The sequence below is a fragment of the Musa acuminata genome, chromosome BXJ2-5, assembly GCF_036884655.1.
Source record: "Musa acuminata AAA Group cultivar baxijiao chromosome BXJ2-5, Cavendish_Baxijiao_AAA, whole genome shotgun sequence".
Taxonomy (NCBI): domain Eukaryota; kingdom Viridiplantae; phylum Streptophyta; class Magnoliopsida; order Zingiberales; family Musaceae; genus Musa; species Musa acuminata.
In genome coordinates, this window is record NC_088342.1 from 2131234 (window position 1) to 2145691 (window position 14458).

At 36.0% G+C, this 14458-nt stretch overlaps 1 protein-coding gene across 2 annotated transcripts; it reads left to right on the forward strand.

Annotated features, from left to right (window-relative positions):
* The first annotated feature begins 1718 nt into the window (after nucleotides 1-1718).
* LOC103983808 (flowering locus K homology domain) lies at nucleotides 1719-14255 on the forward strand. 2 transcript variants are annotated; one of them, XM_065107897.1, is made up of 7 exons: nucleotides 1719-1916; nucleotides 3702-3995; nucleotides 7373-7619; nucleotides 11413-11561; nucleotides 11676-11948; nucleotides 12049-12243; nucleotides 13874-14255. In XM_065107897.1, the coding sequence occupies exons 2-7, from the start codon at nucleotides 3717-3719 to the stop codon at nucleotides 14027-14029; spliced, it is 1299 nt and encodes a 432-aa protein (XP_064963969.1). In that variant the 5' UTR covers nucleotides 1719-1916; nucleotides 3702-3716; the 3' UTR covers nucleotides 14030-14255. The 2 variants fall into 2 exon arrangements, with proteins under 2 accessions (XP_064963969.1, XP_064963968.1); XM_065107896.1 differs by having other exon boundaries at nucleotides 1758-1916; nucleotides 11706-11948.
* Nucleotides 14256-14458: the final 203 nt, after the last annotated feature.

Genomic DNA, 14458 nt, shown 5'->3' on the forward strand with positions numbered 1-14458 from the left:
CTCGAGACCTTTAATAATGTTGATAATTATGGTAAGTGGACATTGTAATTTGTTGAAACTTAGGTACAATAATTTTCAATGGAATTACAACGTTTTATTTTATAATAAATAAAAAAATAAAAAATATTAATGTTTTATTAAAAAATATGATAACAATAATAAATTGTAAAGTCTAATTATTAGGAATCCACTATAAGGATCTTTTATTGTAAAAAATATATATTTAGTTAAATTATAATTTTTATGAAGGTTACTATTTTAGTAAATACGTAGGCCTAAAATTTAAGATAATATGAAAATAAATAGCTATCATTCTTTATTTTTAAATAGAGCAAAACCATTTGGAAACTTTCAAATAAATTATTTCGTGAAATCTCAAAGTAAATAATAAAATTAATAATTAAGTATTTAAAACTCGTTTGTGATATCTGGTTTTGAATAAAGATGTAGTGTTTTGTTTTAGTGATAAAACAAATCGTTTGTCTATTCAAAAAAAATATTGGACTTTTTTTTATCATCATTCTTCCTTCGTCTATCACCATATAATCCATGAAGACCTCTGATGGTCGACACAATTTACTCACAGTAAGAGTTTTGAATGAGTGATAATAACCCGACTTAGGCTTACATCAATTGAAAAGTACAAAGACCTTGTAAGCAAGCGTCAATAATCTCTTCTCTCGTAGACATCATCTATATTTGGGGATCTATTGGAAACTAATCAAATGTCTCCCATATAGGATTCTAATTACTAAAGGAATATTATATGCAATTGGATCATTGATTTAATCTTAAACTATCACGTGAGAAGTAATTAGTCAAGAATAAAATCTAAGGATGTGTACTGATAGTGGTGATTGATGGGACGTACGTTGACATCGACTCCTCTATAATAATGATCCACGCCTCGGTTTGACTTGACGCACTTGACCGAGGTAGACCAGGACGATGGTCGGGGCACGTCATGTCCTGTGCAAACCCGTTTCTTCACACAACGCCCACATTGGTGTCGGACGCTATCGAAAGTACGGGCCTGCCCCCTACAAGCGGGCACATCAGGAAACGGTAAGCTTCTCTATCAGAACCCTCACGTTCGGCTTGAGGGAGGGGAGAGAAAACAAAGATAAAAAAAATCCCCTGTGACTATCTACTAACTAGATCGTCGGAGGGGTCGGATTGAGCTTCCTGACCCGACCTGTGTGTAAAGACGAAGACGGAGCGTCTCCCACTACATGCCCAAGCGAGGAGTACATTTCCATAGGAAACGATTGTCTCGTCCCGATCGGACCGTCGCAGTCGGCCACCCCAGCGGTCCCAAGGGTCGCTCAACAGGATCCCCAATCATTCGGATCCGAACCCAACCGCGTTGGCCCCGAGACCACGGTTTTAGATTGTTTCCCACAACATGTACATTTTCTACAATATTATTAATAAGATATTTCAACATCGTGTATGTTATATAGGCGGGAACAAATGATCAAAATTTAATCAAAATTTTAATATATTTTATCCTTAAAAAAAATGAATAAAGCGAAGAGATTGATTGAAATTTATGTTATACGTTTAGTTATACCATATAAATCATAATATATATATATATATATATATATATATATATATATATATATATATATATATATATACGCCGCGGACGTCCGCATCGTAAATTTTACGTTCGCAGGCCGCACGTATGTCTCGTACGTGCGCCCGTCACCCAAAACCAAACTCAAACCCAAACCCCAAAACCCAACGCCACAGAAATAAATACGACCGTGCCCTCTCTCTCTAATCCTTCGTTTCTTCGCCGCCGCCCGAGTCCTTCCTCTCTCTCTTTCTCTTACTCTCGAATTCGTCCGCCTCGCCGTCGGATCTGTTACGGCCGTTCCTCCATCGGAAGAATCTCATCGTTGGAAGCCGTAAGCCCTCTTTTTCTCGTTTTCGTTTAGGCGGTTTTCTTCTTCTGGCAGAGTAGTTTCTTTGCCCGTGTAAGTATCCTAGATGGAGACATCTAGGGTTTTATTGATTGTTAGTTGAGGTTATTCTAGGGTTTCGATGAACTCATTGCTTTCTCTGTGTTGTACCGTCTGTTATGGAATATGTGAAAGGTAGTGCTGCGTGGATGCTTGGTCTTTTATCAGAGTTTACTGGTTTCGTTTGTCATGGTTTTTAGCTCACCAGAGGGCAACAGATAATGCACTTCGCAGTGTATAACTTCTTGTTTGCAGCAGCTGACGCTTCTTGAATTGTGCATGGCTCAAAAATCGCCGTAGAGATTCGGTTAGAGGAAAAGAAATCATCATAGTTGCATGTTTGATTAGTTAGATTTTCTAAATTGGTTTTTAGGGGTGCTTAAAGTTTTGATGTTTGTGATGTCTTTGCTTGACAATACGTGATACACTTGCAGCTGATCCCACATTCTAAACTGTAGAGACTAATTTCTGAATCAACAAGGACAATGTCTAGGTTCTGATTGCATCTGCTGGCACCTCTTGAATTGTGCATCGTTTAGAAATTGCCATTAGCCCTCTTGTTAGATGAAAATAAAAATCATAGAAGCTGCATGCTTGGTAAGTTGGAAGTTCTAAATTGGTTTCCAAGAAGCTTAAAATTTTGATGTTCGTGGTGTCTTTTTCTTGCTTGGGCTTTTAGCTTTCTGACATGCAAATGGTAGTGTTGGGCATCTTAAGTTATGGAAACCTAGCTACCATACAACCTTCGGCACTCTGAACTCATGCACAAAGGTAGTGCATTTTAAGGTCAAATATTAATATATTTTAGGTGGGCAGGCAAAGAAAATCCAGTGTTTCTTAAACTGTAGTTTTGTTCGTTATCAATCAACGTGTTCTAAATTTTGGAGGCTTGCTGTTAAACCTTTGCAGATCGGTAAAGGTTGCAGAATTGATTTATTGATGTAATGTTTCTGGTTTTTCTCATGAATGTTTAATGATGACTTGTATCTTTTTTGCCTGATGGCCATATGTAGAAACATACACTTCTATATCTGACTATGTATACAATTGGAAAGTTGAGAAATATAAGGATTTGGGGCAGATAAAGAACTGAAACATTTGCCATGATGAATGTGAAAAAATATGGAAAAGGTCATATTTGACATATTTATCTGGGACCACTAGTTTCAGCTACTTTATATGATATGCTTGTGCATCATCTATTTTTTACTAGTTAGTATCTTAACTAATTCCGAAGATTGGAATGTGGTCCTTATTTTATGCTTTCGCCTTTCGTGGTGAAACAATTTCTATATATTGAAGAAAACTCTGATACCCCGTTACATCAGTATAAATTGAAAATTTGAAATTTGAAACTGAGGAATATTATAGTGGAATGCCCATTGTGTTTGTAACATCTCTTTGAAGTATTAACTAGAAATAATGCATTTTACTTTCTTCGAGATGCTTGTTCATCTTGATTTGCTTTTGTTTTTGTTTCGAATGTGAAATTCCACAATATTTTTCATAGGATTGCTGCTTCGTTTATAATTTGTTAGATTGTAGATGTTGTCTGCATTGTTCTTGATCTTCGTTTCCTGCTATAGTCTGATTCTGTAAATATGTTATTTGTGGATTCACCATCAATGCTGTCTTCGGCACATCTTTGTTGTTGCTTTCTTATTCTTGATTAAATTTTCCTTTGCTACTTTTTGACTCCTCATACACATTTGTCATGTATGATTATTTTAGTTAATACAACACACTATGGATGGCCTTCCGGAGAATATTGTGGAAGAAGAGGTGGCTGTAGAGACTGAGAACTCACATGAAACCAAACAAGAGCATGATGATTTGACGGCAACTGAAGCTGGTGAAAAGAAGTGGCCTGGATGGCCTGGAGAGAGTGTTTTTCGTATATTGGTTCCTGCTCATAAGGTAGGTGGTCTCATTGGCCGCAAAGGAGAGTTCATCAAAAAATTGTGCGAGGAATCAAGAGCTCGGATTAAGATCCTTGAAGGACCTCCTGGAGTGGCAGAAAGAGCAGTAAGTATACTGTTAATTTGGTGGTCCCCCCCTTTAATGTGGGCACTATAGCCAAGTATCTGTTATTAGATACTTTGAAGTCCTTAGCCTTTAAGAATCCTTTAATCGTGACAGATTTTCTATATCTTGCCCTTTTCTTTTTGCTGAAACATCGAATTTGTTATGCTGTTCATATATATCAAGCTTTTCTTATCCCGGACATGTGAAAGCATTTCCTCATTAAATTCTTGTGTCAGTGTATATTTGTTATTAGGTGTTTCCCTTTTTTTTGTTCATTTGGCTTGCGGAATTGTTGATTTGTAAAGCTTTGACTGCTTGTGGGTTTTGCTTCTTCATCAAGCTATTGATGGTTGGTTCTTTGTTTTACAATATGAGGCATTAATACTAATTTTTCAAGCTAATTAAAATCTCAGATTATCAATGAGGCTGCATGATCAAATGGTCCATATGTGTATCTGAACTTTAAGTTCAATTTATTCAGTCGTTCATTGATTTTTTTTTCTGAATGACTGCATTATTAATTCATTGGTTGGGTGAGTTCATAATTGTTTGAATATTTGTGATGCACATAAGTAACCTGTAGCTTTTGATATTTTAGACACAACTTCCATGGATCATTTTTATGAAAGGTTCAACAATTGAAGCTAACTTTTTGGAAGTATTTGATAGCTTAATTCTGTCTTTTATCCGCAAGTGCATGTCATCAATTCCTTGGGATCAGTATGGTTATGCTTGCTATTCTAAAACATCGAGTTTATGCTATTCCATATATATCTTATTCAGCATGTGAAATTTTGAATTATTATTTTTTTGTCCTTGCCATCAGAAGGAAGCTAGGTTTTGATTTCCTGAGGAAATTGGTTTAGGTACATCTGCTGTTTTAGTTGAGAACTTGATAGTTGTCCTAATAAAAGAAATTTGATATTAAACAAGCAAAAAAAGCCTGCTGAAAATAAAAAGATCTGAGATAGCCATGATTTTAATTGCCAAATAATACTTTTTGTTGACGATCTAGCACATTTCACTATAGTGTCAGCTTATGTTGATTAAAATTGACTCAAAAGCCCTGTCATTTGAGCATAAGCTGCATGTTGTTAATTTATTAAGCACATGTGTTGTTAATATAGTAATCTCAACCTTATCAGGTCGATTTTAAGAAATATAATTATCTAACATCTATTGCAAATAAGAATGGAGTTTTAGAAGATTCTCACTACTAGTGAATAGAATCTGTTAAACATTGTGTCCATTAGATCTTCTTGCTTTCTGATATGTTTCTTAGAATTTAAAGTTTGTAAAGCGTACAGAATCTTGCATCGATAAATTTGTGAATTTTTAAATATTCAATTTCTCTTAGTTTATATCATCGACAGAAAGTTTATATTGAATTGATTACTTGAATCTGAATTTGATGGTGTAAAGGATCTAGCCATCTTGGTCATACTTGCTAAGTTGTGAACTTAAATCTTTTCGTCAAATTTCATGGGTAGTAACTCCTTAAAATACTTCCAAGAACATGTAGGTTGGATCTTGTCAACAAGCTTGTTGGGACATTTCATATTACGGCTCTGTTGTTGATGTAGTATCTTATCAGCAACCTTAAAGGCTTCATAAAAAGGCAAATAGACTGTTTGTCACTCAGGAACAAGAGTCATTATGAGATGACCTCAATATGGCTTTCCAAGCTTTTGATCTGAACTGGGTGAATTAATTCTAGTGTATAATCAGATTGCCTTTTGATTTTTGTATTTATCCCAGCTGGATGTAAAAAAAATGGCGAGGGGTTGTTATATTGCGAGAACTATCAAATAAAATTTTGTTATGATCTTTAATCTTTTTTAATCTTAATGCTCATCTTTTCTTTCTGCAAGTACTTCAAATATAGACTAATTAAATAATATTTTCTGAGAGAATAATCCAATATAATACAGTGAAAATATTACCTTAGATAAACACTTAAGATTCCCAGATTCGAACCTTTAGCCAATGATAATTAGATTAATCTTGCAGGTTATTTCTTCAGACTTAAGGCAACAAAATCATCCTTGTGAACCAAAATAGAAGAACAAAGATCCAGTTTGCAAAGATCAGTTGTTGAGCATCTGTGCTGGATTTTATCTAAGCCTACACATGTTGGATGACCATCAAGCTTCACTTTGTTTCTGGTAATTTCACAACCCGCTTGGTTGTCATTTTAAGAGGAGATGAATGCATTCTTAATAAGTGAAAAAGTGTGTGATGTGAAAACTACTATAGGTATTTTTCAGAGCCAAAATATGTATTAGTTGAGAATGGGAATGTTACATGTTCAAAGCAATATTAATATTAATCTAATCTTTTAAGAAAAGGAATCAGATGTTCATCAGTAGTACTAATTAACATGTTGATACTTATAGATGCAAATCTTCAGATTGGTGGAATATTTAGAAAACAAACGTTTGATGCTTGGTTTACATTTAAATATAATGTTAGTATCAAGTTGGAAAGGATATGAAACGATGTCAAAATAAGAAAATGGGTAAAGATCTATGTTTCTAATGTTATATTCTCATGAGCCATATAGTATGATGCAAAAATAACAGTAACACAGTTAGTAGTAATCAGGTGGAAACATTAACTGCATATGAATCGTATTTTTATGCTTATGTGAAAAGGATATGCGGCTCACATGGTACTCTGCTCCTTGTGACACAGTAGGTTGTTTTTTTTCAACACACATGAAATTGTGGAGTCGCATAAACTTTTCTGATTTATAGGGGTGAGCCTACAAATACACTGACCCTCCCTAGACTTAGTATTGGCAAGAATGTCATGCATGAGGCTACCCTGCTTAATTCATATGGTTTTATGCTCATAGACGACTGCATACATTCCATAAACAAAATTGTGGAACACTGATGTGTTCTCTTGACGAGGGTTGGACGGAATTGCTGTAGCATTATTGATGTTTCTTTCTTGACTTGTAAGCCTGTGAAACTTGTAACTGTATGGAAATGCATGAATCATTTTCTGTTGGTTTAAAATATGTGGATTTAAAACTAAATGACCTAGTTCTTCTAGAGGACATATTAATGTTCCGTAGTATAACCATTCTATTTCATCATGTCTCTTGTTGATCTTGGTCCTTGGGGACATAGTATAATTAATTTGCATGTGCATTGCCTTCTTAATAGAACTGAAATGATTTTCCATCTTGTTTCATTAGTTGAATGGATTATGTTTCTTATCTGATTGTATTATGTACTCAGAGTGTGTCAGTTGGAGGCACTATGTTTCTTATCTGATTGTATTATGTACTCAGAATGTGTCAGTTGGAAGGTCTTTTGCATAATTTATTGTTTTTACTCAATATAACTTGTTTCTTGAAATTTGTGAAGGTAATGATTTCAGCAAAGGAGGAACCTGATGCTTCCATTCCTCCTGCTATGGATGCTCTTCTCAGAGTTCATAAATGGATAATTGATGGTTTAGACGGGGAGTCTGGTCGTGCTCCACCAGGTTCTGATAACACAGTGTCCACAAGATTGCTTGTGTCTGCTACACAAGCAGGAAGTCTCATTGGTAAACAGGGAGCAACCATAAAAGCCATTCAGGAAGCTTCTAGTGCTACTGCTCGTGTCCTTGGTATGACCGTGCAAACCTTTTTGTATTTAAAATCTTTTTTTTAAGCATCGTCTACTGCATCTAGCTAGTAGGTCCATAATTGTTTCCTTTGCAACTTATTCTTATTTATGCTTGTTGGTCTTGTGTTGTCCGAGCTTGTCTCATTAGTAATTAAGGTTTTGGATTTTTGAGGGGCTCTTCAAATTTAAAGATGTAGAACAAATTTAAAAGCTGATTTGAATCTATTGTGCCATATTTAGCTAGTAGGTCTTTAATTGCTATGTTATTGTTCTTTATCACTGAGAATATATTAGTTTCATTTTTTTTATGTTTGTTAGTTTCTCAGCATAATTCCTATTCGTTCTGCTACTCTAAAATTTCTCTTATGTTTTCTTGTGCTTGACAGCTGAGAGAAATAACTTGTTCAGAGCCTTATGTTTACTTGTCTCGTTTACACCATAATATCATGATCTTGCTTGTTTGAAACATTTCTATCTTGGAATGGTATTGATTCTATGTCTTATCTAGAATAGAGATCACAACTGATAAGGAATAATAAAACCTATTGAGAAATTATGGATGCACAACTTACACACTGAATTGATTTACTAGTTAAAGGAGTGATGAAGCCTGGACTGGTTCAGTTATGTATGATATGGTTTGCGGTCATATCACTTATAATGGGAAAAGTACAATTGATTAGGAAAATCATAATCAGAAAGCCACATTTATCTAGTTTGTCTATGTATATTCTATAAAGAACTTATTTGGCATGATGTAATATCATTTTCAGAGCCAGTGCCATGCTCCGGGACTACTCCATATTCTGAGACCAATGGTCTCTTCTGCAATGACTTAACAATTTAGGGCATGAAACAGGAACATTGATTGTAGACATTTTCATATTAAATGACAGATCCAGTTCAGTTGGCAGAAGTTTGGTGCAGCTGTAGTGGTATAAAGCCAATGTCAAAAGATAAAAAACTTTTGAATAATTAGTCACTATAGATTTTAGATTCTAATTCAGGGTTCTGATTAAGGTTTTTGGGTTCATACTTTGAAGTGCTTAGCTACATCCAACATCGGAATGACAATTCATAATGACTAGTGTTTGCAATATTGTTTGATGTACCTTTCAACTACGGTTGATTTTTCTGCATCTTTTTAACAAATTATCAAAAATTTATGCCTGATTAGCCTTTGAGTTGGACTTGAGAGTACATTGACACAATTATGTGAGTGGTGAGCTCATTGGGTAGCGTAGTTCGCAATTTGACCCATGGTTTGTTTTATTGGTCCGTACTGATGTAGTCATCGAAATGATACATATAGATGTACTGACATATGGTACGGTGAGGCATACCAACAGACCAGTATGTACTGCCCATATTGGTCTCTTATCGGATCGGTATGTACCGCTCGTATTGAGCGATACGTCATGGTATGGTGAACCTTGATTTGACCCATACTAATCTTTGGTTGGAGTAGTATGGGTCCAGTTCGTACCAGCTTACATACACGATTTGCCGATACATGCTGTGGTACAAAAAGGAAAGAGGAGGAAGGAGGGGGGATACATAGGGCTGACACATGGTATGACGTTAAATGTTTTGGTACTAAAAGAAAGGGGAGAGTATCGGGTGGGCTAGCGACATTAGGTGGGCAATGAAAAGAGGCATGAGGAGCAAAGCATGTGTGATAGCATTTATTCCCTAGCCAATTGCTCTTTGTAAAATATTGCATGCATTTCTTCCTAAGCCCATTGTTCCTTGAAAAAGCGACCCAGACTACCCGCATCAGAGGGGTCTGCATCAGTGCTCAAGCCCAAAACGATGAATACGGCCTCGTAATTAAGGTGATAACTACCTATCTGGGCAAAACCAGGAACCTTGCTAGGCGGTATTCGATTGGCCCTCAATTGTTTAATTCACCAATTCAGATAGACACAATATTGCTTTTAAATTAAATATAAAGTTGCAAGCTGCTGATTTTGATCCTGAAATGAAGAGTAGAATATTCCTTGAGACCTTAATTGTGTAAAATCAAACTTTGACAGTTGGCTTGGATCGGTATGAAATGGGTGATACATACCGGTCAGGGCGTGACCCGATATACAGACCGCCTACGTCTCAGGTGGTTTGGTCTGAATCTTAAAAAATAAAAGACATAACATGAGCCCACATGGCCCCAAACGCGAGCCCATCCTGTTTCGTCTCGCCCACTGCCCATCGTGCACCGCTGGCAGGTAGGCTTCCTCATCCTCTTATCCTCTACCTCCTCTCCATCCTCCTCTTTCTCTTTCGTCCTCTTCCTCTATCGTCTCTTCTTCTTCCTCTTTCTCCTTCCTCCTCTCCCTCCTTTGCCTCCTCTCCTTCCTCTTGCTCTTCTTTCTTCATTGCCTCCTCTTCTTCCTTTCTCTTCCTCCTTGTTTTTCTCCGCCTCCTTTTCTACCTTCCTCCATCCTCTTGCTCCACTGCCCTTCCACTTCTTCTTCATACATGAAACAGCATTCCTGGCGTGAAATAATAATTTTTTTGGCATATTGAAACCCTCAACTCATCAATTCATGTATGATTGTGTTAATATTTTTTCAGTCTTATCTAATGGTAGGCACAACTCACAAAAGGTCACTTAGTAACATTTATAGGGTAATACAACATGCAATATAAGACTTGTAGGATTCTGGTTTAGATATAATGAGAACACAGAAGCTTTTGAATCCATATTAGGCTAAATATTGGTCCTTTAATGCTAGAATGTAGATTTAGTTATGTATATTGTCTTGTATGTTTATGATCTATAAACTGCACTTTAAGGGTTCGCTTGATCCTGGTCACCAATTTTTCTTTACTCTCGAGGAATCACAATTTTGTTTTTCTTTTCCTGATATTTTTGCATGATGACCATGATATGTGTTCCGGAAGGCTCAAATTGTGGATCCAATCCCATTAACGTTATTTAGTTCTATAGATATAAGTGAATAGAACATAATATCTCTTGAAGTTTCTACTTCGGAATTCTTCAACAAAAGCAAAAACAACAAATATACTTTGCAACAAATAGAAAGTGAGTTCATAATATCCCTGTTTTCTGCTACCATTGTTAGTTAGTAGCATGGTTGATTATGAGATCATAATATTAATTCTGATATAGCAAAGAACTTAAATAAGTAATTTAATGTGGGTCATGATGCAAAATAATGAACCTATTAAATGTTATCTATCCCATTTACCACTTTGCCCTCCAGGGTGCACACCACATGACATTGCATACAATGATCCAAAGTGTTTCTTGTCTCTGGGTAATATTCTTTTGATACAGTGAAATTTTGTCACCAATATGTGACATCTTTTAAATATGTGAATGGAGTTATACATGAATTGACATTGACCATATTGAACGACACAGACAGGCTGTCAGATTGTAAGCAATATCAGCAGAATTTGAATTAGGATTGGCTTATATATGAGACAAATAAAAGTATGAGTAGTGTGCTTCTAGAAATTGATAAAATTATGCATGCTGAATATTGCTTTTCACCCAAATTGCATGTTGAAATATATCATGAGATGATTAAGAAAATTTTGATGTATATATATTTTTTGAAGTTGTAATAAGACAGAAAAATAGTATATTGCAGTGCCAGTTTATTTGGGTAATAATCTTATATATGAAAAAATATATTGTTCAGCAAATGTATCATTGGTTAGTCGAAAATAGACATGCAAATTTGGTGTCATTATTTTTGTTTGTACATGATGTTTGACATCTTCTTAGATTCATGAACCCATGTCCCTTGTTTATTTGCCTGCAGACAATCTTCCTCCTGTTGCGCTGCCAGATGATAGAGTTGTTGAGATACAAGGAGAACCAAACGGAACACATAAAGCAGTTGAACTAATTGCAACTCATTTAAGGAAGTATCTAGTAGATCGCAGTGTTCTTCCTTTGTTTGAAAAGCGTGTAAGTTGATTTTCTCTAGCATGGTACTGAAAAAATTCTAATTGTGCAATTTAACGAACTTGTTCAAGTTTTACTTTTCTTTTGATGTCTTGTGACTTCAAACTTGTTGTCTAGTTGTCATTGTCAAATGTGCACATGGAACAGAACATGCCCGCTGCTCAAACTTGGAGCCAACCCCAAGGTCTCCCCCCTAATTCTGGTGGCTTAGGCTATGGTGGCAACCCTCAGTTCATTCCTCCACGGCCACATCATAATTTTTACCCTCCACCGGAACGTCCCCTTTTAGAAAAGCAACCCCATCATGGTATATCTTTGTATGGGCAAAACACATCTCCAATGGGCATTCACTCGGCAGCAAATCAACATGCACCAACAATGATTTCTCAGGTAGTCTATGTTCGTCAGGCATTACCAAAAGCATGGGCAATTGTAACTGCTCTTTTTGTGAATATATTTCAATTACATATTTCTGATGGATTCTTTACAGGTTACACAGCATATGCAGATTTCACTTTCATATGCTGATGCTGTAATTGGAGAAGCTGGTGCAAATATTAGCTACATCCGTCGTTCTAGTGGGGCAACCATAACCATACAAGAATCAAGGGGGGTCCCAGGAGAGATGACTGTTGAGATTACTGGCAGTGCTACACAAGTTCAAACTGCTCAGCAGTTGATACAGGTACAGTCCATAACCCTATATCCTGGATAATCTATTTTTTTTATGTTAGATATATTTAATTATTTTAATGAAAAACTCAAGGCATGCCTTGTTACCATGTGCTTTTGCTTTGCAACATGGGTCACCAAGGTTTGAATCATGAGCATATTTTTTTTTATATGTAGGGGGTTGGCTGCATGTATTACTTCCTAGACCCTGCAGGGACAGAGCCTCATGCTTTAGGCTGTATGCATTTGTTGTTAAAGAACTTTCTTATTTCCTTGGTATTTCATGTTGGAATTTCACCAACTCAAGCTTTATTATTTCTTCTAGGTTTCAGTCAGCGGTCTGCTTATATTTTGTTTGCTACTTGCTATTTTTTAAATCGAAAGAAAGTATATGGCTATTTTGTAATTTTATTCATTTTTAAACTTTTTATAGTATAAAGTTTTTTTGGTCCCATGTATGTCTATCCAGTACATTTTTTGTGTATTTTATGCATGTATTTAAGGTGGTTTCTGTCTTCTAAAGAACTTCTGCTATTTTGGAAGATATATATCATAAATCTGAAGAAAATATCTTACTAGCACAATATATGGCTATTGTTTGCTACTTGCTATTTTTTAAATCGAAAGAAATTATACGGCTATTTTGTAATTTTATTCATTTTTTAAAACTTTTTATAGTATAAAGTTTTTTTCCCCATGTATGTCTATCCAGTACAATTTTTGTGTATTTTATGCATGTATTTAAGGTGTCTTCTGTCTCTAAATAACTTACAATGCTTCTGCTATTGTGGAAGATACATACCATAAATCTGAAGAAAAGATCTTACTAGCACAATTGGCTGAAAAGAGGTGGGAGAAACATGAAATTAATCTATCCTAGAAAAGAAGCTTGGGGCTGCCATTTCATGCAGATTATAAGCAAATTTTTTATCATCGGTACTTCCAATGTTTATGTGATTGACCATTGGGTCTATTGTACCCTTATCTGCAAGTAGCACAACTAAACATGCCTATCATTCGTCATCCTTACAACCAGGGCAGTTTTCTTTTCTAGTTGTAACCCATGTACCACATGAATTTTTTATGATATACCTCGTAACCTTTGCTCTTGTTTTTACTGTTTGAGGCCTGTGACACTATATCTTTGCTTACATTGGGAAGTTGGATCTAGCTTTCAACTTTGACAGTGTTTAAACTTAATCCTGTTAGGTTGAACCATTCATTGGCATGGAGTAACTTTGTACAGTGCGTGCACACAATTCTCCATGTTGGCTCCATGAATCTTATTGCAGTGTGCTTGAATCATCCATGGTTTTTTTTTTTTGTGGTTTGTGTAGTCCAGATGAAAATAAGTGTAGATTTTGGATTCACCTTTCGGAGAAAACTAGAATTGAATTGTATGCAATTGTTGTATGTAAGACAACTCAAACAATGAATGTCTTACATGATGTTTAGAACTCATGATTAGAAAGTATCCCGCCAGCATATTGGAGATGGGAATTTGATTGTTATTGGTGGACTTGTCTCACTAACAAAACTAGTATAATTGCATATGAGGGTTTTTCCTCACTTCTGTTCATTGTCTTTTACCTCATAATTTTTTTTTTACCTCTAGCGGGCTAAATCATCTGTTTATGTTGCAGAATTTCATGGCTGCAGCTGCAGCTCCTCAGCCGAGCACGGTAGGTTCCAGCGATCATGGTTACAGTTCATATCAAGCTCATGGCCCGATGTACGGATCTCCAGCCAATGCTGGACCCTATGGTTCCTCAACCTATGGAGCAAACTATGGGTATTAGGGAATATTTGGAAGGTTTAAAGAGTCGACAAGCATGTCCGGTGCACTTACCCTATAAAAAGACCGAGTCTGTAGATGGGGATTTAGTTTTGGATTTTTATTACGGTCCTCTTGTTTGTTTTATGCCAAGAGATAATTTGATGACATTCTTGCTGTATCGTCGTGTGCTACAGTGTCAACTGGTCAGGCCATCGGTTGCAATGAAAGCACATTGCAGGTTGTGAATCTTTGATGGATCAATCATTTGGTGGCTGATTGGATTTGTAGGGTAGAGAAATCAGAGCGAAAATAAAAATTATTTGGTGTCGTCGTAGTGACTGTTGCTTTCTTTATCGGTAGTACAAATTTGGTAAAAAGAAGAGAAAAACTAGTGCTCGGTAGGGACGGGAAGAACCCGTTTTTGGCCTGTGGCTTCTTAAGCCTATTGTGT

Coding starts and splice junctions, on each gene's coding strand:
- LOC103983808 (XM_065107897.1), top strand. CDS start 3,717: ATGGATGGCCTTCCGGAGAATATTGTGGAAGAAGAGGTGGCTGTAGAG. Junction 11,562..11,675: donor TTCCTTTGTTTGAAAAGCGT/GTAAGTTGATTT, acceptor CTTGTTGTCTAG/TTGTCATTGTCAAATGTGCA. Junction 12,244..13,873: donor CTGCTCAGCAGTTGATACAG/GTACAGTCCATA, acceptor TTTATGTTGCAG/AATTTCATGGCTGCAGCTGC.